This window comes from Cyclopterus lumpus, chromosome 15 (assembly GCF_009769545.1).
Source record: "Cyclopterus lumpus isolate fCycLum1 chromosome 15, fCycLum1.pri, whole genome shotgun sequence".
Taxonomy (NCBI): Eukaryota; Metazoa; Chordata; class Actinopteri; order Perciformes; family Cyclopteridae; genus Cyclopterus; species Cyclopterus lumpus.
In genome coordinates this window covers 8145669-8166585 of record NC_046980.1, presented here as the reverse complement: position 1 = coordinate 8166585, position 20917 = coordinate 8145669, and the positions used below count along the sequence as shown (strand labels likewise).

General features: G+C 43.8%; 2 protein-coding genes and 1 long non-coding RNA gene across 5 annotated transcripts in view; all 3 read right to left on the bottom strand.

The window, feature by feature from the left end:
• Nucleotides 1-1773: 1773 nt before the first annotated feature.
• On the bottom strand, nt 1774-17648 carry actn2b (actinin, alpha 2b). The gene is made up of 21 exons (XM_034551937.1): nt 17373-17648; nt 14107-14221; nt 13799-13918; nt 13578-13664; nt 13355-13442; nt 12603-12681; nt 9863-9944; nt 9601-9686; nt 9260-9352; nt 8688-8918; nt 8299-8446; nt 7756-7906; nt 5569-5677; nt 4714-4854; nt 4337-4519; nt 3946-4080; nt 3569-3748; nt 3197-3343; nt 2803-2868; nt 2551-2709; nt 1774-2354 (listed from the first exon to the last, which is right to left on the bottom strand). The coding sequence occupies exons 1-21, from the start codon at nt 17502-17504 to the stop codon at nt 2196-2198; spliced, it is 2691 nt and encodes an 896-aa protein (XP_034407828.1). The 5' UTR covers nt 17505-17648; the 3' UTR covers nt 1774-2195.
• On the bottom strand, nt 6648-7227 carry LOC117743951. The gene is made up of 3 exons (XR_004611153.1): nt 7200-7227; nt 7052-7110; nt 6648-6958 (listed from the first exon to the last, which is right to left on the bottom strand). It is a non-coding gene; the product is annotated as an uncharacterized LOC117743951 (long non-coding RNA).
• Nucleotides 17649-17828: 180 nt separating the features above from the next.
• p4ha1b (prolyl 4-hydroxylase, alpha polypeptide I b) overlaps nt 17829-20917 on the bottom strand; it is a 15096-nt gene continuing 12007 nt past the window's right edge. For all 3 annotated transcript variants that reach the window (XM_034552304.1, XM_034552302.1, XM_034552303.1), the window contains 3 exons: nt 19959-20027; nt 19445-19541; nt 17829-19285 (listed from right to left, as the gene is read on the bottom strand). In XM_034552304.1, the coding sequence (XP_034408195.1) occupies nt 19215-19285; nt 19445-19541; nt 19959-20027 (237 nt within the window). In that variant the 3' untranslated portion in view covers nt 17829-19214. The remainder of the gene's footprint in view (nt 19286-19444; nt 19542-19958; nt 20028-20917) is intronic.

Genomic DNA, 20917 nt, shown 5'->3' with positions numbered 1-20917 from the left:
TTGACTAATCCTTTCGTCCACTTTGTATCTCTTTTGAAAAACAAACAGATAGATTTCTTTGCTTTTTGGATGTTCGCGGTGCCTGGAAGACTCATCGCCCACAATGTTTTATTGTGACCTCCTCCCTGTTCTCACACCCCAAGGACACAAGTTCCACTTGTGCACAAACTATATCAAAATCTAATTGGCTATGAATGCAATAACATTCACTGATGGCTTCATTATCCCCAATGTAGTAAGTTGATTGTCCTGAAAGGAAATCAAGACGTCCCTTCCTATGTATTTAGCCCCAAGTGGCAATATAGAAAGTTCCTACATCAAACAGGAATAAGGGAGGAAAAATTGCATTTTCAGAAGATATCATTGTGATTTTACTTGAAGTAGAAGAATAGTGATGTCACCAACCACGACTGCTGTAAATACATATTTCGCATGCATCAGACATCTGTCTCATAATCAGTACGGGTGTGACGGCAGCTTCCAGTCTTGTGGATTTTGTTTGCATGTGGCTTTAAATATGTTTCTAATATGGTGAGAAATTGCAAATAAAAGACATAGCACAAGTAATGATTTATTTCATTTATTTATTTGAATACTCCAGTACAACCTTTAACTCACTGAAGTCGTTTTCAGAGCCAGCAAACATCTTCCAAGTACCTTTATTCTTCGACCAAAAATACCGCAATTCAAAGCTTTCATAAAAAAATGAGAGCAACTCTTGGATCTAGAGATCAGTGGTGACTAAGGCAATGTTCTTTTGTTACAGTTAAAGAGTACTTTTCTATTAAAGGGGATTGCTGCAATCTAAACGGATATTTTAAATAAATAATGTGCTCCAGTGCCTTCAGTAGGTGTGAAGTGGCCAATGATCCTCTTCACAGAAAGTGTCATTACTTTCAGAACTTCCACAGTATTTTAGCACTCTTGCATGATTTACCAACTGTCAATGGATGTGGTTACATTCACACATAAAGTTTGATTTAGCATTATTTTCATTGAGAGCATTACATTGTTTTTTAGCAGAAAGCAATTTGCATAAGAAAATAGTGTTATGCAGATGTAGCATATTCTGGTTAAATCATTGCCACCACGGTATATTTAAATACATTTTTCGTATGATAGTATGGCCGAACATTACAATTCATTAATGTTATTCTAAACTGGTATAGAACGTGAGTATACTTAAGGAAACATGTCGTCAAACAGCTGTATAATATGGACAAATCAGGAATCCATAAATAAGGTTTTGAATGACTTCAGCGCACGCATTAAGGCACAAAGATGGGTAAAAAAAAAGAAGGCCTTTTAAGCCAAAATGCAGGACCTGTGGGTTTCATTTCATCTTATTATTTGTATATTTTATTTTTGGGGTTGGTTTTCCAGGCCCGTGTCATTATTAACGCATTTGTTGATGCCTGACAAAATGTTTACTCTTGAATCGCAGTACTCGTGTGAATACTACACATTTCATTTTCAGTGATCTCTGCCTTCAAACCACTGAGCAATTCAAACTACTTTCGCATTCATGTGGTTTCCCATTTCTTTCCCTCTGTTGGTTGGTATTGTGTAGTTGGACTTCTGGGAACCCATTTTCTACGGCGTTTATTGTTGCATGGCAGCAGGTCTAAAATTTATTCTTTTGAATTCACTTTTAAAGCATTTCAAAATCCCGTATCAGATGATTGTATTCCCTAAAAAAAAAATAAAAAAAAAAGTGTCTCTGAGGATACATGAAAATACTCGATAAAACCAGACTTGTCTAATTTCTTCAACTGAAACTAAAGAAAAACCAAAATGCTTTTTAGCGTATTACTCAAGTGTCTCTTTTGTTGGAGTGAATTTCTCTTGGAGGATTACCTTCATCACAGAACCCTACTTTCTGCACAAAACACCATAACTCACAAGACAACATGCACAATGCATTGTTTCTCTCAATATAATTTAAGCTTGGCAATCTATTTATGGCATTTTTTGTTGTTTTTAATTTCTCATTCAAGGGGACAGAAGAAGAGTACCAAGACATTTGACGGTGGTCTAATGTCTGAAAACTAGTCAACAATAAAAAGATCTCGTCAGGTCAAACATTTAACGCAACATATTGGATACAACTTCTGTATCAATTCATCAAGAGATGGAGGTGGGTGGGGGGGGGAGGTTAGGTACACGGTCAGTAGATGAAGGATGTTTCTAGTCAGTTAAAGGTCGCTCTCTCCATAGAGGGCAGTGGAGAAGGCGGTGTAGTCCAGCGCCCCCGGTGGTGCTCCGTGGCCAGAGTAAGGCGGCATCCTCATTATGCAATACTCCGCTTGCTCAGGAGGAAGTTCTCTCCTCAGCTCCTCCACTAGTATGTAGGGCTGTGGAGAGAACATGTGCGTCAGACATGTTTTCACAAACATACATGCAAACACCTTTTCCATTTTGAGGTCATGAACAAAACAAAAAAAGTGTAGCTCATAACGCAACATGCCATTGCAAATAAAAAGACAGGAAAAGTAAGGATTAGTGCTGGCTAACAATATCTGCCCGTAAGCCACACAAACACAAACGCACCTTGTCAGTAGCGAGGATCCGGAAGGATGCCACAACCTGCTCGGCCGTGTCCGTGTCCCCAGTCTCTCTAGTCATAAAATCAATAAACGACTGGAAAGAGACATTTCCAGTCCCATTGGGGTCCACCAGGATCATTATACGGGCAAACTCCACCTCCCCCTGAGAAAGGCATGGATAGAGAATTAGCAGTTTGTACAGTACACGAGGAACATAACGATAACAAAAGCCCCATCCACATTTAAAACATCATACCAAGTCATAACCCATAGAGATGAGGCAGGCTCTGAAGTCATCAGTCTCCATTGCTCCATTCTTCTTCTACAGTCAGAAGCACATCGTCATGTTCACAGGAGATTATAGGACCAAATGCTTCTTATATACAGTACAACATGCTTTTCAACATACCATAACAATTACAGCAATATTGTAAGACTACATACAAAATAACGTTTTCCAAATAGACAACGACGAGCAGATGTTTGCACTGTGATAAATTAAATAGGCTTTCGACTTTAAGCACCTAATCTTTTGTGACAAGAAAATAAAGATGCTGAAAATGTCATGATAGCTGATGCCTGAGAGCTTGAAAAAAACATTGGAAAGAAGTCTTCGACTCCAGCGATGTGAAACTGTAGATGAGCTGTACCCTGTCAAAGTGGTTGAAAGAGGATCTGAACTCATTCATCTGCTGCTGGCTGATGCCTTTGGCATCCCGGGTCAGGATCTGGGTCTCTATCTCGTTGATGGTTCGGGCGATGGTTGTGAGGAGCAGCTCCCACCCGACGCGAATATGCTGTCAACGCGGTGACAAGAGCAGGCACGTTAACACAGAAGACACACCTTGAGGAGTCAGAGGAATATGTAAAGAAATACAACTGGACATCTGTATGTGGTTGGTTTAAAAAAAAAAAAAGAAAGAAAAAAGGCATTTCTCTTTCAGGTTCATACTGGTAGTTTAGGTTTCTACTAGAACATGTTTACATACTTTAATATTAAAATGCATGGTTTTGCCCTGTACCTCCATAGTGTAGTTGGTGTGTTTGTTATCAAACACCAGGGACTCTTGGATTAGCTGGTGGTCTCCCTCCAACTTGTCGATGTTGGACTTGTAAGCAACAATGACGTGCTCGCATTGCTTCAGCTGTGTCATCTGGTCCTCCAGGGCGCCTCCTATCACCACGGAGCAGCGGCCAATTTCCTGCAACGCAGCCAACAAGGTCAACTTCCTTTCTGGACTAATTCTGATTCATGCAATGCAACTCTAAAAATCAAATAATTTACTCACCGATACAGTATATACATGCATTTAAATATAATCATCTTCCATTTTTATGTCTCTTTGATTATAGATGAAGATGACCGTGTCACATTTCTTATGAAGCCTGTATGTCTGACCTCCATCCTGGTTTGTATCCAGGGTCCAATGAGATTAGCCTGGGCAGCAAACTGGCGTCTCAGCCGTTCATGGGAATGCTGACTGGCCATCTCCTCCTGGAGGGCACCGTCCCTCTGAGGAACCAGCTTCTTCACCTACAACACACACACAAAGGGTTTAATTGTAAGAAGCTGGATCCCACTGAAAAGAGTCATTTATATTAAACTGAATCATACAAGTATTATGCTTCAGGGTTCATTCTGGCTGCCGAGAACTTCAACTCAGTGATAAAACATGATAGCAGCACTCCGTCCACATGAAAGCATTAATTATGAAAAAGGACCACTATCTGAATAACAACTTTAGTCCTCGCTATTTGAGTCATTAAGTGAGTTCTAAAGCCGCCGCTACCTTTTCCCATTTGTTCAGAAGCTCTTCGGTTGTGAGGGTGCTGTATGGGTTGATAATGTTGGCCTTGATCCCATAGCTCTGGGAAATCTTCAGCACCTCATTGTGAATTCCCAAGATGGCCTGTCTCTCTGCATCCGCCTCAGGAAGAGTGGCTTTGAACTGCTCATGAGCTGCGATTAGACTCTGGAATGGTAAAAAGGGAAGTCCTGGAATTGTATTTAAAAGTTGTCAAAAGTGATCAAATGATGTGATTTAGTTTTTTGGGGTTGCGACAGGTACACTCAAATATCGATCACAGGAACATTGTGTGCAGGTTAATCTTAACTGGACTTTATTATACTGTGAAATGACAGTAGAATTGCTATTGAAGTGCCTACCTGGACCTCTTCAACTGTATGCACAATGAACATGTCCTGCAGATCCTCCATGGCTCCTTCCATCCAGTTGTTGAAAGGAGCCGACCTCTTGGCAAACTCTAAGAACAGCAGATCTATCGTCTCCAGCAGCTTATCAGTCCGCTGAAAAGGTTATAAGATATCACATGTCAAATTTGTACGTCATGAAAACCCCCAAAATATCCAGCCAATTGCTCAGCGTTATGTTGCCCTAAACTAAGGCGTCATCCTCTTCATATCTCAAACAAACATCCCCTCACATGTTATACCGACTAATCCAAGGGTGCATAACATTAGCGTGGCCTCGTCAACCCCTCCCCTCAGCGGGACAGAAAACAGTCCCTGTCATTCAGACTTAATCCTTGGCCCTTTCCCAGGGCCCTCACACATTTGCAGGTCTGAAATGGCCAGCATGGATCAGAGGAAGTGGCTCGTGGGCTCTCGGCCAATCACCGCCTGGATAGGACTCTTGCAGCCATTTCTCCTTTGTCCCCGCCACCCTATCTGGGTCAGGGACTTTAGAGGGAATCCAGTTCTCCATCAATCATGTATGTCCTCACTGTTAAGATGTCATTGACAGACACCTAAGTATGTGTACACTGTTAAGCTGTTTTTTGTATATACACTTCATATGTCGGTGTGGAACATTAGCGCACTCTTGTGGAGACTAACTTATCCTAAAATATGCCATGAAATATCTCAAGTTTTAGGACTCTGTCTCGAATAGAAGAAAAAAAAAGTAACCTTGTGAGAGAACCTGTGAAGTGGATATGAACACCTTTCAGTGATCAGTCACATATTAAGTCATTGATATGTGACTTGCAATGCTGCCCTCACCTCCAGTGCTTCCCTCCTCTTCTGAGTCAAGGTTCCCAGCTTGTCCCACAAGTCACAGACGCTCTGGCAGCGCTGGTTTACAGCAGCCACATCGTGGTAGTCCAGCTCACTGGGAAAATAAAGCACAGACAACTTCTTTTAGTTGTGAATAAAAAAAGTTTTACATCGTTATTGTTCCCCAGGCATTTAAGCGCAAACATTTTTTTTGTGTACCCTTTAAGTTTTTCAGTCAAAGTCTTACGCACAAAGTAAAATAAACGTGTAGCGAGGCAGTGTGTAGTGTTCTCAGGAGATAAAGTAAAAAAAAAACATAGGCATTATGTTTGACTCATGTTACCTCAAGAACCACAACATTGTTTTCCCCTGACTAACCGTGTCAAGTTTGGACCCTGGGACAGGCATCCAGTAGTTTTGGATTTGTTTCCATAGCCTTTGACAAAACAGTTGAGCAATTAGCCTAAAGTCTGGTTAATAACCTCCCACCTCAGATTGTAAACTGTTCATTTGAAGCCACATAGAAAAGAAAAACACAAGTCACTTATTTAGTCTTTTATTAGCAAACACAAACACCTGATGGGAAGAGCAGAGACAACTAGAGTTTCCTCTGACCTGATCCCCTTCAGGTTGTTTTTAATGACCTACAGGGCTGCTTAAGCGTTGCTGTAGTCGTGGGTCTGCCAAAGCCGAGTGGGGAAGTAGTAGCTCTCATAATGGGCTTCGTCCAACTGGCCTCCGCCGGTCTCGTAGTCCGACAGGAAGTGATTGTACGTGCCAGAAGGAAGATGACCAGTCAAGAACATGTAGTACTGGCTCCACCCAACTGGCATCAGCGCGAGTGGATCTGGCTGCGCGGGGAACGACGTGGAAGCTGCAGACGCCTCAACGCCCTGCGGCGCCGAGGCGTAAGGAGGCGGTGGCATGAAACCTTGTTCTTCCGTTTCCCACTCTTGATCTCCGTGCTCAAGGGTCGACGTGTGCCGACTCAACTCCCCAGCCTGGAAGTCAGCATATGGAGGAGCAGCAAACTTTAGCTCTTCAGTTCCTCCGTCTGCATTGCCGGGCCCCACGTTTTCTTCATCGTGTTCAGGCTCGCCTGCTTGAAGGAAAAGGGGAGGGTGCGGTGTGGGCTGAGTGTATCTGGATGCGGTTGTAGATTCTTCCAGAGGATCCCAAACAGGAGGAGCATTCAATGAAGCCTCACTGGACAAGTCCGGAGTAAGGTTGGAGCTTGCTGGATAGGCGCCAGGACTCGAATACACTTTGTCCGCCACAGCCGGGTCACTCACACTGGAAGGCTGTGCAGTAGCACCTTGGGTCGAGCGATAATGGATGCTAGCACGGCCCTCCATGTTAGACAAACTGCCTTCATAAGGATCACGCTGGCGCCAGCCTAAGGGAGAAACATTTGTGGCAAATATTTTGAGAGCCAAGGTGTGAGAACACTTAGAGTTTTTAAAACAGTCAAGTCTATGAAATTATTTACCTTTTTTCGCAGGAAAGCAAAGGACATTGCAGGTGCACAGTGCAATGAGGAGCAACTGACTGCAATGGAAAACAGCAAGGTCAAAAACAGTGAAATAAACATGCCAAGAATAAACAAGCAACAAAATAGTAATTTAACTGTCACATACCTTGGAAGAACCCAAGTATCCATTTTGCTTGTCAGCTGAAATGACATCTTCTGGTCCCAGAGCACCGATTAAATATGAAACAGGAAGTACGCTGTGGCCAATCGCAGACTGACAAGGTAATGATGGACAGGTGTTCCTCATTGACTGCTGTTTGACAACGCCAGCATGACCATGAACTGAACCCTTCACCCTTCTACTGAGATAGAGTGACTTAACTAAGGAGAAGAGGGTTTAGGTTCATTTTCATGAATACTTTTTTTCAAAGTGGTTCAAAATCATGCAAATCACATTAAAATGACAGTGATTTCATGTTGTTTGAAATTGTGCCTGCACTGCCTTTCCCTTTTTTCCTTCTTCTACGGTCTCAAATATGAACAGAAAATGGATGCTTTGGGACCCCTGACGGACAGCATTTCTTTGTGAGTGCAGTGTTGTCTTTTGATGCTTCTCATATAGGGTCTAAAGCCATAAATGCTATTTAAGTCATATTTACAAGAAAGAAAAAGAAAACGAGATGGCAGTAACTAAACGTCTGCTGTATGGAGGAGGTGCATACTTGAGTTCCTGTGCAATGGCGGCAATCTGCTCCACTCTGTCCTGGTGGGCTGCCAAGTCACTCTCAAAGGCCTCGTGTTTTCGAAGCAGTGCTTTGATTTCTGTCAGGGTGGCTGTTTCATAGTCCTTCTGGGAGAGCATCAGTTCTTTACCTGAATATCACACGTATGCAAAGAGAGACAGAGGGATGAGGTTAGAGAGGGGAACCACCAGATGATGAGTAGATTAGGGCTAAACACAGGCCCTATTTGGTCATGGCCGATGGAGAAAATGACCTGTTGCTGTCCACTACAGGCTCATTGGATTGGACAGACTCTAACACCTTCAGTCAAATCTCATTAATAACTAGTCTAAATAAACCCCAATGTTAGTGGAAACACCTGAACACTAAAAAGCAGCCTGAGAGGCAGGACTACAGATTCTCAGGAGCAACTGTAACAGGCACACAGACATATGTAGAACTATAGACATACAGTAGCAGTGAGATGTAGATAGAAAAGAAGGCATGTACAATCAAAGTGACAAAAGTACAACTGCAACTGACCGCTGGCCCAGTTCTCGTGATTGGTGGCTTTTTGGCGAAACTTTTCAGCCAGGTGGTCGAGCCTCTCCAACCTACGGATCTCTGTCAGGAGCCACTCCTCGAAGCCTTTCTCTGCCTGATCCAGCCCCTGCCATGCACTGGCTATGTCCTGTACGCACAATGAAAAATCACAAAAATCACAGTCCAAACTCACTGAAGATATTGATTGAGAAAAGGATAAGAACCGTCGATGAATATCATTTGAAGCTGCAAAGAAAACGTAAATTGGTTCTCATTCAGGACCTGTAACGTCTTCATCCTGTGTAAGAGGTTGCTGACGTCAACACCATCAAAAACACGTCCTGGCTGATGATTTATAAGAAGTGGAGGAATTTGGAGTCGTCACTTACGGACACCATCTTGCCCTCAGAGGGCATGAAGGCGGGGCGGTTGCTGATGCGCAACTTGGTCTGCAGGGTGTTGAAGTTCATTTCCAGCTGGCACTTCTCCTGCACCTTCGGGGGCTTGTGCTGGCGTCTGTAGTCCCTGAAGTCCTCCAGCTTCCGCTGCATCTCCGCCATGGTCTTCTCCGAAGTCCGGTTCTCTAGCCAGGGAGTGGTGCGGCGGATCCACTCCAGCAGCTGGGAACCGCACGGACGGCATGGGAGAGGGTGGAGATGCAAGAGAGCGCCATGTTAAGATAGCCGAGTTTCGAGGAAGACTGTGATGAATTATTGCTTATTTTCAGCCTATGGGCCCTCAGCTTGTCACGTCAATGGGAGACATAAGAGGGGGACAGAATATCTGCATTTTTTTTTTTTTACTTTTAACTAGATTCAAGTCAAACTTGAGTGTAATTTACTGCATACATCATTATCCACACAGTTTCCAAAGTTTCATTTCCTTTTGAAAAAAGATGTCATTGCACAATGTGTCATCATCATTCAAGATGATTTTCATAAAATGACTAATTTTGCTTTACCTCACTGGCCAGTCTCTCGTATTCCTCCATCAGTTTCTCGTTCTCCTGGTTTACGCCGAGCACCTTACAGATCCTGTTGGCAGCCGTCTCTGCCTGAGAGCACAGGGCACCAGAATGATGTGATTACATCGGCAACGAAACAGGGGGGCCGTGCTCCCATTGATCCTTTCCATTCCCCTAATAACATTATGATCATCATAGATTTGTTGATTAAAATGACGTGTCAGAAACAAAAACGGGCAATAGATTTGTGCACCTGTTCTCAAAATGCATGTGGATAGAGGTTAGCTAACTCATCTAGAAATAGATTTTAGTAATGTTTTGGGTGAGACCACTATTACCTGCTCAGCTCCAGCAAAAGCATGGTAAAAACAGGACATATAGGTCATGATAGCTCTTTCATCCGGCTTGGGGGTGTTGATGATATCTATGGCATCGAGATGGAGGAAAAAGATTTTTAAAATCGAAAAAAAAATGCAAACCAAATCTGACCTCCAACAGACCAAATATCCTCAGACACCATACAGCGACGTTCATATTGCAAACACATATTTCAAAGGACAGTATAAGAGATACGATGGACTTTACTCTATAAAACATTACCTTCTGCGTCCAGCATTTTGGGAATGTCCAGGTGTTTCTCAGCTATGTCAAAAGCCAGGTTCAGGTTCCCCATAGGATCATCCTAAATAAAGAAACACAATTCTACATCACTGGACAGCAATACTGGACTTAAAATGCCCCCCCCGGCCCCCGCTGACCTCCATGCTATGGCGAACACGTCATACTCCTGGATTACCTCCTGCGCATGCACATTAATTTAAGAGCACTCGTTTTAGTGTTATCGTGTTCACATGAGCTGGATGTTTATTAGGAACTGAACGTGTTTTGGTCAGTCCCACGAAACAATGGGAACATAATTTGTTCTAATCATCTCAAAACCACGGCATGCACATGTTGAGCTTTTATCTGCTTTTTATCTGTCAACAACTACAGATTGCATCAAATCAATATGATCATTATTGGTTATTTTCCAATCAAGCAATTGATCTTTTAGTTTGTATCATGTCAAAGAAATGTTTGTGAGATGAGGGAAGAGCGAAGATAACAGAAGCAAGCAAAACTTCACATTCATGAACCCATAACTAGCAATTGTTTGTAATGTGTACTTCATAATTGACTTGAACAACTATAGAACAAAAGTAAATTACTATAGATTAATCGGCCAGTAAATTAATCTACTCACAGCTCAAGAAAACATTTCATACCTACAATATACATCCTATTTCTTCGTGAAGTGTGACTTTGACAGGAGAAACCAAGTGTTTGCACAGAGTGACAGTGGTGCATTAAGCCAACAGCTGACGGAGAACCCTTCCCTGCTAATGGGGCAGTCAGTGAGAGTGCAGAGGGGTAAAGGGATCATGCTATCATGCTGCTGCTATTGTCCCTATCTCTGTACCGCTGTTCCATAAAGGTAGGGGGGCGGCACACTGCATGACAGGGCCAGCTGCTCACAGACCCGGGGCAGGACACATAGATGGAGGTACAGGGTGGTACATTGATGATGGAAAAGTGGGAAGGCTACCCCGATGCCTCTGTGCGTGTGTGTGTGTGTGTGTGTGTGTGTGTGTGTGTGTGTGTGTGTGTGTGTGTGTGTGTGTGTGTGTGTGCGTGCCTGGCACAGTGAAACTGTCTCCCGGGCAGCATGAAAGTCAAGGTGCGACCAAGTGTGTGATTATGTTTGTCAGAGAGATTTAAAGAGGGAGGAAAAAGCAGTAAAGAGAAATGCATATGGTAGATTGTTCATGTGCCTCATCACTCATATTTACCCCTGAGTGCCCTTTCCTGAAAATCGACACCATCCTTACTAAAGATGCGACTGACAAATATGAAAATACCCATCTCATAGACATCTTCCTGCCTTTCATGAGGACCGGTGAACTATAACTGGGGGTCGCAATGTGACATCATGGACAATAGCAGAGGTAAAGTTAAGCCTGAGCTCTGCGGGGACTGGGCTCATGTTTCTGTGACTATTCAGGGTCAACGACGACAGGGGCCAGTGTGTTGTGTGCTGAAAAGAGCTTCTAGTCTCCAAAAACAAACGAAAATGTCTATCTTCTTAATCGGCCATGGTGTTTCCCTACTGCACATATACGGTACCGGGCCTAATTTGGCCTCGGTAAAAGTAAATGTCACTATTTGAGCTCAGCAATCCGATTTCTCATAAATACACGTGGTCTGATTTATTTCAAGCCATGAATAATTTATTTGCCGAGCAAAATAATAAAAATCACAATAAAACCCTACGGACCAAATATCTATTGTCATTTTTTTTTTTTTTCCCAACTTGCCGTCTTACACCAAAACAGACTTGGCAGTGGAAGAGAGAAGCCTAACATATTCCCACGAGACAGCCTTCCTGTCTGAGACAGCTCCTTCTTCCAGTAGGGAAAGGTTGCGTTATTGTTACTTGATGAACACTGGAGGGCTGTCAGCTGGGCTCTGTGGCTCTGCAAATAAACAGCACAGCTCACCAAGGCCCTCGCCTGTTTATGCTCCAGCAGTGACAATCCTGGGCGTCCTTTTTAACCCAGAACTTATAAATGAGCTGTGGACTTGTTTTCCCTGAACAACCTTTTAGCTCAAGTAGTATGCACACACCAATATACTGGATGAAAAAAGTCAAGGCATCCCTTGATTTGCATGTGAATCGCCATCTCACCATTAACCCCATTATGTATTCCTTATTACGAGCAGAAACACTGCGGCTTAAATTATGCTAATTATGTTGCGAACTTTCGTGAAGGACAATGAAGCATGATGTGACACTAAATGAATGCACTTAGGATAAAAAAACCTTACGCAGTAAAGAAGAAACATAGAACTTGATTTTTAAAAAAAAGCATTATATCCATTAGCCAAACGACACACTGTTCATCTGCAGCAAAGATTACATTACTGCTCACGGCTTCCGCCTATGACAACAGAGTGCACTTCCCATAGACGGCTTACTTCATCAAACAAACTATAACTCCTATGACATGACACATATTTTGAGTGTATTCAAAAGTGCCACAAGTAAGATCAACAGTCCCGACAAACTGCTTCAAGCTCAAAAGCAAAAAGAAGGACCTCCAGTCCTAGATATCGAGTAGTTTCCCACAGTGTTTCACAACATAACCAACACGTCCTATGACCTACGACGTTATCCTGAGTCTCTATTTGTTTTAATCGGTTCACTCTGTGACTGAAGTGTTAATTGTGTGGAAATGAATCATGTTAGTTTTTGGGGTGTGAAACACAGCATCCTGGTTACACACGTGAAACCACACGACACCTTGTTGAGCTTAGAGTAGTCGAGGAGGTCGGGTCTGTGTCTGTGAATCAGGGCGCAGAAGGCCAGGCCGTCCTTCCAGCTTCACGTGAGAGCAGAGGGAACCAACGTGTCAGTTCAATGGGAAATGGACTGGCATTTATCTTCCGTCTCCACAAAGCGCTTCACACAGACATGTCTCACACACACACACACACACACACACACACACACACACACGCACACACGCGCGCGCGCACACACACACACCAGGCCCATCTAAACCTTTGGGAGCAATTTGGGGTTCGGTATCTTTCCCAGAGACACCTCGACATGCGGATTGGAGGAGCCGGCAATCGAAACCGCCGATCTTCGGCTCCCCCTCTGAGCCACAGACGCCCCGAGATAACGTGCTAACTTAACTCAGAGATAATGGAGTCGAGTGCTAACATTTACTCTGAGAGGTGCAGCAGCACCGGGTGGCAGCATTTTGTTGATGCCAATCTCAAGTCGAGATATGTTGTACTTTTTAAAGTACAGGAAGAACTCACTAATGGCATCAGATACATTTATTCACTTTACCAACTCCACATTAGTGTGATATCTACTACTATAATAATGTTCTCTAAATGCCAAATTGAATTGAAAAAAGGGGTATTTGGAAAAAGTCCCGTTTCTTGGAATATGACATGACTATAGAATGAGAGGACAACCTAGATTAGCAATCGTTCACATAAACTATCACAGAATTGATTATATTACAGCATTTGATTTACCTGACATGGAAGTTTTGGACATTGACATTCCTGTAGGGGGCAGTCTTTCTCTGACACCACAGGAGAAGACCTTCCTTGGCAGATGTTTCTGAGGAGGACATTCATTCACAGGAGTTGGTTACATACCAGTAATAACATAGTAAGAGTTGTTCAATGTTTAGACATTCAGTGGACAAAATGGGAATGAACCTAGATTTGAATCATATGGATTTTCTTATCTCACCTTCCACAGAAATGTCCTGGATGGCGAAGCGGAGGATGATAGTCCAGATCATCCCAAGAGTCATCTTTGCATTACCGTCCACAATCTCTGAAAGGCAAACGATCTGTTGCAATCAGTTTGCCCTCGGGTGATTAATAATATTATTATTCTATGTTGGTGAATCCCCATTGGACACCCGATTCCCTGTAGCATGTTCATACATACAGGAAGGTGCTGGTTACCTTCAGCTCCAATGGAGACCAGTTTCACTCCTTTGCTCGTGATGAATTCCAACGCTTTGTTGACGTTAGCGATCTTATGAAATCGCATCTTCCCTCTGTCTGGCTTAGGTAACCTTTCTCCTGCAAACACAACAATATGTGTCAGATATGCGAGTAGCCTTACGTGCTCAAACTGAAACAATTACATTGATGAAAATTCAGCTAACGGTAAATACAATGTGCACATTATCCTACTGGTGTATTTATCAGAAAGAATAAATCACGAACACATCAAGTTAAAAAAGAGGCATAATCGTTTGCGATCTAACCTGAGATAACTTCCAGAAGCAGCATGAGTTTGAGTCCATTTCTGAGGTCGTCCTCAATGTTTTCAATTTGAGTACCGGCTTTCCTCAGGTGGGAGTTACACCAGGCTGTGAATGTCTAACAGGAAAGGGAGACCCAGGTCAATTAAAAGAGGATTAGATCAAATATCACCCTACAAATTAACAGCAATCTGCGCATGAACAGTTCTGAAGCTTCGCTGATGCACCACAGATGATAAAAAAAAGAAAAGAATACCACTTGAGAATGCATATAGCACAGTTTGAAAAAAGTAGGACTTTAAATCACCATTAAATATGGATTAGACTCCAAGCGCGGTGTTCCTCTCTGTAGGCCTAAACAAACAGAGGCAGCTCACAGCTTAACAAGTCTTCTCTACAAGACTATATGCCAAATCGATGTTAACCTGTTTGACCACTGCTACATTTGCAGATTAACCTTCAGTGACCCTTTAGTGTCCGATTTCAACTTTTTTTTCTCCCCTGCAGTTCCACAGCTAACAACCCTTGAGAACAAAACGTACTCCATATGGGGGCACTGAAATACTGTAAATCAAGTTAAGACAGGCTCATTGTCTTTCTACTCCTATTTTTATAAAGTCTGTCAATAGCGAGCCGCAGAGTTCAGGGGCGCCAAACGTTGCACGGATGAAAGCTGGGAGCCGACCACAGAGCACATTCCGACCGATACAAGGCGTTAAATTTAGACCGCTCTGCTGTGGCTCATGATAAGAGGCGGGGGGGGGGGGGGGGGGGGGTGGAAACGTCAAAACGTCTTGCCGTGTCAACATGAGCGAAAGATGTCACGAGGACACAGAGAGAGTTTTTCGCCTCACGTCACTTTCCGTCACTATTGCCACTCATAATGCGATTGGTTACAGCATGCAGGGAGATAGCTTTATCACAGGACAGCAGCTCTTCCAGGTCACACTCATTAGCATGCGGAGGGCGAATGAATGGGGTCTATCAAGGTGTCAGAAACGTTGACTCCTGCCACAATGAAAAGACTAGAAATTACATTTTTTATTTTTCATGGATACTTAAATGGATGCCATACTTGACATGTTGCTGTTTTTGGATTGTCATCCTATTAGATTAGAGAGACACATATAAAAATTTTCTCAAACCTTAACTTAACTTTTAAACGAGTTTTAAACACCTGTATTAGCTACTATATATAAATTCAACAAAAGGCACATGCATCACTTGAGGAAAATGTTTTAGCACTTTTTCCGACCCTGACTCTCCCAGTACGTGTGTATGTGGGTGCCAGCGACTCAGGCTTCCCCTCTGGGTGCCGTGCAAGAACAGAATATGACCGGCTTTAGAGTAAAGGCCATCACATTCCACACTGAGTGAGTCCCCAGAGTGTGTATGTGACATTGAACCGCTGCCCTCCTTGTTAGAAAAAAACGTGTCCTGCTGGTTCTCCAAATTGTACTCGCCCACAGCCACCGACCCTTGCTGCCCACTTTCCAAGCCACCTGCCTCCCTTTCCAGCACTAACGACCGGTGACAGTTAAGGCTAAAAATAATTATGAATCACATCCAGAAAGGGCCGACTCTGTCATTGAACTGACTGATGCCTTTGGGGCGTCACTAGGTCAGAGGCTGGCAGGTTGTGCCCAGGTGGATGAAAAATACATGAGGAGCAAGTGTTTAACATGTTGAAGAGGCTCTGTAGCATCAATGGGCACTCAAAGAGGACCAGTCTGAGTCAGCTAATAGCTTCATGGAGGTCCCATTAATAATGAAGGAAAGCTCGTAGGACTTGAATGAAGGCTGCTGCACCAGAGTCAGATGATAGATTTAAGGCTACTTAAGGGACATTATTTGGAACAAAAACCACGAATAAAAGCAAACAAAAGCCTTCAATGGTCAAACAGGGGTATGTGCTCCGGCACAGAGCAACAGCATCACATCCCACCTTGCAAAAACAAAACAAAACACTGCACCAGTGTTGCTGTCTCAAACTATCACTGGTGCTTTATCTATTCTGATCGTTTTAAGCAGCTGCTCCAAGAACCGGACCACTTTCCAATGAGCGACTTGTCAACTTCAAATTATAAATCAGCGAGAAGATAAACGATGTGAAAATAGCCGTGTGCATAGACCAGGCACCTATTGCTGCCTCGGGTTACCAAAAATACACAGTTTTGTCATCCTTGTGGGGGGCCAAAGAAGGTTATGGGCATGGAGCCGGCGGCCTCCAGTTGTGCAAAGGGCTCCAGTTTAAGGCCCGGGCCAACTTTTAAAGCCCTAAAACCAATTGACAATGCGGGAGGCCGAGGCTATATTGAGTTGGTACCATATTTCTGCCTGGTTTCTATAAACAAAAGAATTCCGCACCAAGGACACTGGATTAACCCACTATAATGCCTTTTGGTCCCGAGGTTAAATTTAGATGCAGCGTTCATTCTAATCCCAAGAGTGTCATCGTGAGTTAGAAGCATCTGTTGACAGCTCGCATTCCGCACGTATCAGCGGGGAGGCAGCAGTCTGGAGAGCCGCTGGAAGGCACAGCTATTGTTAGCCGCCTGGTACCCACCGCCCGACCCTGAAGCATCCGTCCGTCAAGCTGCCCTTCCCGGCTGCGTCAAGTCAGCAGCACGTTTAACTAGCACCGCGCCGGAAGTTAAGTGATGCTGTCCCGCAAAATAAAACTATACGCGAAAACCATTGGCGTGAAACCTCCAGTTGGTGATTCAGGGAAACAACCTCCTGTTCCGCAGCTGTCTGTCATGAATTTACATATTTACATAAGCGCTAGATGCCTTTATGTCATTCTTTTTTTCACTGTTTTGATAGTTTATGTGAATTGGGTCACCAGTCACGTTCGTACTTTTAACGGTTACATACGTTAGTTAAGTTATCGTTGAAGACAAACGCCTCATTAAATAGGCGTGTGGGAGAAAGTGGCTGTATTAGCCACGTTTAATCCACTTAACGATCATAAATAAAATGCGTTATGTTCGCCGATGTGTTTTATTTTGAAAGTGTTGACCGGATGTCTCGCTCTTTGCTGTGTTGAGCTTGACAAACTTGAGAAACGTGTTCGATAGCAGAGTATTCGCGTTAAATGGAAATATCAAATAAAGACTTAACTTTCAGAAATAACATATACTCTCTATCCGACAGAGCGAACTCTGGTTAGTTGTCACATTTGTTTCCATCACAAATCTAAAATATATATATATATGCCTATATAGGATTTTATTTAATTCGAAATAAGCGTTTCTAGTTTGACTTACTTTCCTCTGCTGTTGTTCCCAGGCAGGGTCGAGCAGCATGTCCCTGTCCCACTCATCCTCCTGAGGCATGTAGTGCTCCTCGTAGCCGTTGTCATAGTGCACCGTGGTCTCCAGCTGGGTCATCATCATCATCGTGCCGTTTGACTTTCTGTCCCTCTGAAACTCGAGAACTGCTTGTTCGACTGTGTGGCTGACGACGGGAGAGTTCCCCTGACTTTGTATTCTTTCTGCTTCTGCTTCTTCTCTCTCGCGCGTGCCCTCGTCCTCCCGACCCGACAGTCGTCTGGCCCCCTGGTTGCCACAGATGAACAAGCGACGTTATCATTAGTACCGGACAGGCACGTGACGCCTTCATACCTCTCACCTCCCCCCACCCACCACACCCTCCCTTCCCACAAAGAATCCCCATTAACCCCACACCCACACACACACAAACAGAAACAAGTTTCTTTTAACTTGAGATCAATAAAATAGCCTTTATTGTAGAAAAAACACAAACAATTTCAGACTTTCATTTAAGACAAGAAAATAACACAACATTGTCTTGGGGCATATAAATAAAATGTTTCTTCCTTGGAAAACATATATTCCTCACACTGAAAAGCACTGGACACCACTAAAAAACTATCAGAATCATTCACTCTGTAAAACAACTGTGTATCTGAACCCGTCATGGCACAAGGGGGCGTGTCCAGTCCCCTCTTCCTTTTCCTAATGTCCATTACTATTGTTCCTTTGGTGCTCTATTACTATTTCCACGGCAGCAGTCATCCGGTGGTCGTTTGGGTCCTCACACAACGCTGGTACAATCAGGACGAGCCAATACTAAATTCTATATCGAGGTGTACGTAACTGTGTCCGTGTCCAGGTGTTAAGTGTGCCCGTGCATTTGTAATCACCCTATGTTCAAGTACAACACGTCTAAAAATATATCGTGTGACCATTCAAATGACTTGAAAAAAAATAAAAAGAGCACTCGTCTTTTGAGGCAGACAAACACGTTATGTGAATATACCGCGTCGCTGTAGCCGTGCGATATTAACTGACTATGAAGGGTTTCTTTCAAACAAAACAAAACACTACACTGAATTGTTGTCAGATTTTTTTTTGTCTTTTCATTCCTTATACCAAGCACTTACTTTGGTTTTTACATGTTAAACAAAGTTATTGGATGCAGACATTGCTACAACATGTGAATAAAGGAAAGAAAAGACATGCAGTGAACCTACTGTATGTTAATTCAATCCCTCTCATACTATTATTAAACAACATAATAAACAGTTTTGAAGGTGGACAATAATTTTACAAAGAAATAGTGTGCAACCCCAATGAATTTCCATAGTTTCAAATGTAAAACAACAACAACAACAACAACAACACAGGCCCGATTGCTCTGCTTAGGGTTAAAAAAGGGTGAGCTGTTCCTTTAAGGTTCACACTGACGGGGAGGACGCTGGTCCCTCAAGTCACCGCTGAAGGATAACCTCGCCTCGGAGAGAAGAGTTCAAACAGAGTGCAAAGACGGACACATTGGAGTGAAAAGGGCGTTCCTCCAAACCATCCAACAATCATAAGAACATACGTTATCTGTCATAGTGATGCTCAAACTGCCCCGGGGCTCGACATGAACCCAAAACGATCTCTGGGCTCAGAGCAGAACGGCTGGAGCGGGGAAAAGGGAAGTGTTTGTGGAGAGGGAATGAGCCGTTTGGACCCCCGTGTTTGTATCGTGTCTGATCTGCTGCAGTGTTCTTTGGTCCTGGGTGGTTCACAAGGAGGAAGGAGAGAGAGAGAGAGAGAGAGAGAGAGAGAGAGGGGGCCGAGGAGGTTTTCTCTTTTCCATCAGTCAGTTTCATTTAAGGAACAAGGCCGCCGCCACTCCTGGCCTCGTTCATGGATCCATTTGTTTGATACTAAAGACAGAAAAAAAGATAAGCATGTAGCTCTTTGATTACAGGACACATGTTTACCCTCCTTGTCCAGCGTATTCCACTGGAATACATTCTCAGACGAGTTGTTTACTCAGGTCTTTATCGATGGTTTCAGAGGGAACAAAACAAAGAGGAGCTCACCCCACTTGTTGCCGACCAACACTGGACACGCAGCATGTCGGGTGCTGTAGTCTCCCTCCCCGCTGGGAAACAGATTGTACCAGAACACCGCAGTGCCCTGGAATGCACACAAACAGCAGGCAACAGAAGTTAGCGGTGTTGCTAAATCTCCAGGAATAGCCAGGATGCCAGTCTCAGTTCTGCGATCGTTAAAGTGACGGTTCTTGAGAAATGTTCCTTTGATGACAATGAATGAACAAACAGACGTTTGCTTCGAGTACTTGATCTTGTTTTGCATTAAATGGCGGCACTAGATGGAGTGTGTTGAGTGGGAGAGAGAGAGCATATAAATGTGCAAAATAATTGGTGCTGCTCCTCTCTACGTGGCAAAAACAACATTTTGCACTGTATAATGTTGTTATTAATTCATATTTATTGTGTGTAATCTACTTCATAACAAACAAAAACACCTGGGCACTGACAGCGTCAGTCATAATGTACTGTATGTAATAAGCAATGGAACATAAGCGGTTACCTTTTGGGGATAAACTGCTGCACCGACATCTGGAAATACTGTGGCTCCACCTGCTGCTACATCACTCATCTACAACAGAGAGCGTTCAGTCATTTTCTTTTCAAGCAAATATTTCTGTCATACGACTAAGTAACATTTTTGGAAGGTCTCACTCATTGCTTTCTGCGTGTTTACGATCCATTTAAGTCTCAAACTATTTCACGTGAATATTGAAATTAGATTGTGTGGCACACTTTATACGGAACTTTCCGACCAGAAACTAAATTATGCTTTTTTACCCGTAATGTTGGCATTCGTGAGGGAGTTCAAGTATCTCGGGGTCTTGTTCACGAGTGAGGGTAAGGTGGAGCGGGAGATCGACAGGCGGATCAGTGCGGCTGCAGCAGTAAAACAGGCGCTGTACCGGTCCGTCTTGGTGAAGAGGGAGCTGAGCCGGAAGGCAAAGCTCTCCATTTACTGGTCGGTCTACGTTCCAACCCTCACCTATGGTCACGAACTCTGGGTCGTGACCGAAAGAACGAGATCTCCTCCGTAGGGTGGCCGGGCTCAGCCTTAGAGATAGGGGTAAGGAGCTCGGACATCAGGGGGGAGCTTGGAGTCGAGTCGCTGCTCCTTCGTGTCGAAAGGAGTCAGCTGAGGTGGTTCGGGCATCTAGTTAGGATGCCTCCTGGACGCCTCCCATTAGAGGTTTTCCGGGCACGTCCAACTGGTAGGAGGCCCCGGGGAAGACCGAGGACACGCTGGAGGGATTATATCTCCCGGCTGGCCTTGGAACGCCTCGGGATCCCCCAGAATGAGCTGGAAAGTGTTGCGGGTGAGAGGGAAGCCTGGGTCGGCCTGCTGAACCTGCTGCCACCGCGACCCGACCCCGGATAAGCGGGTGATAATGGATGGATGGATGGATGGATGTTGGCATTCGGATTAACAATGGCTTCTTTTCTTGTCATAAACTGTTCAAC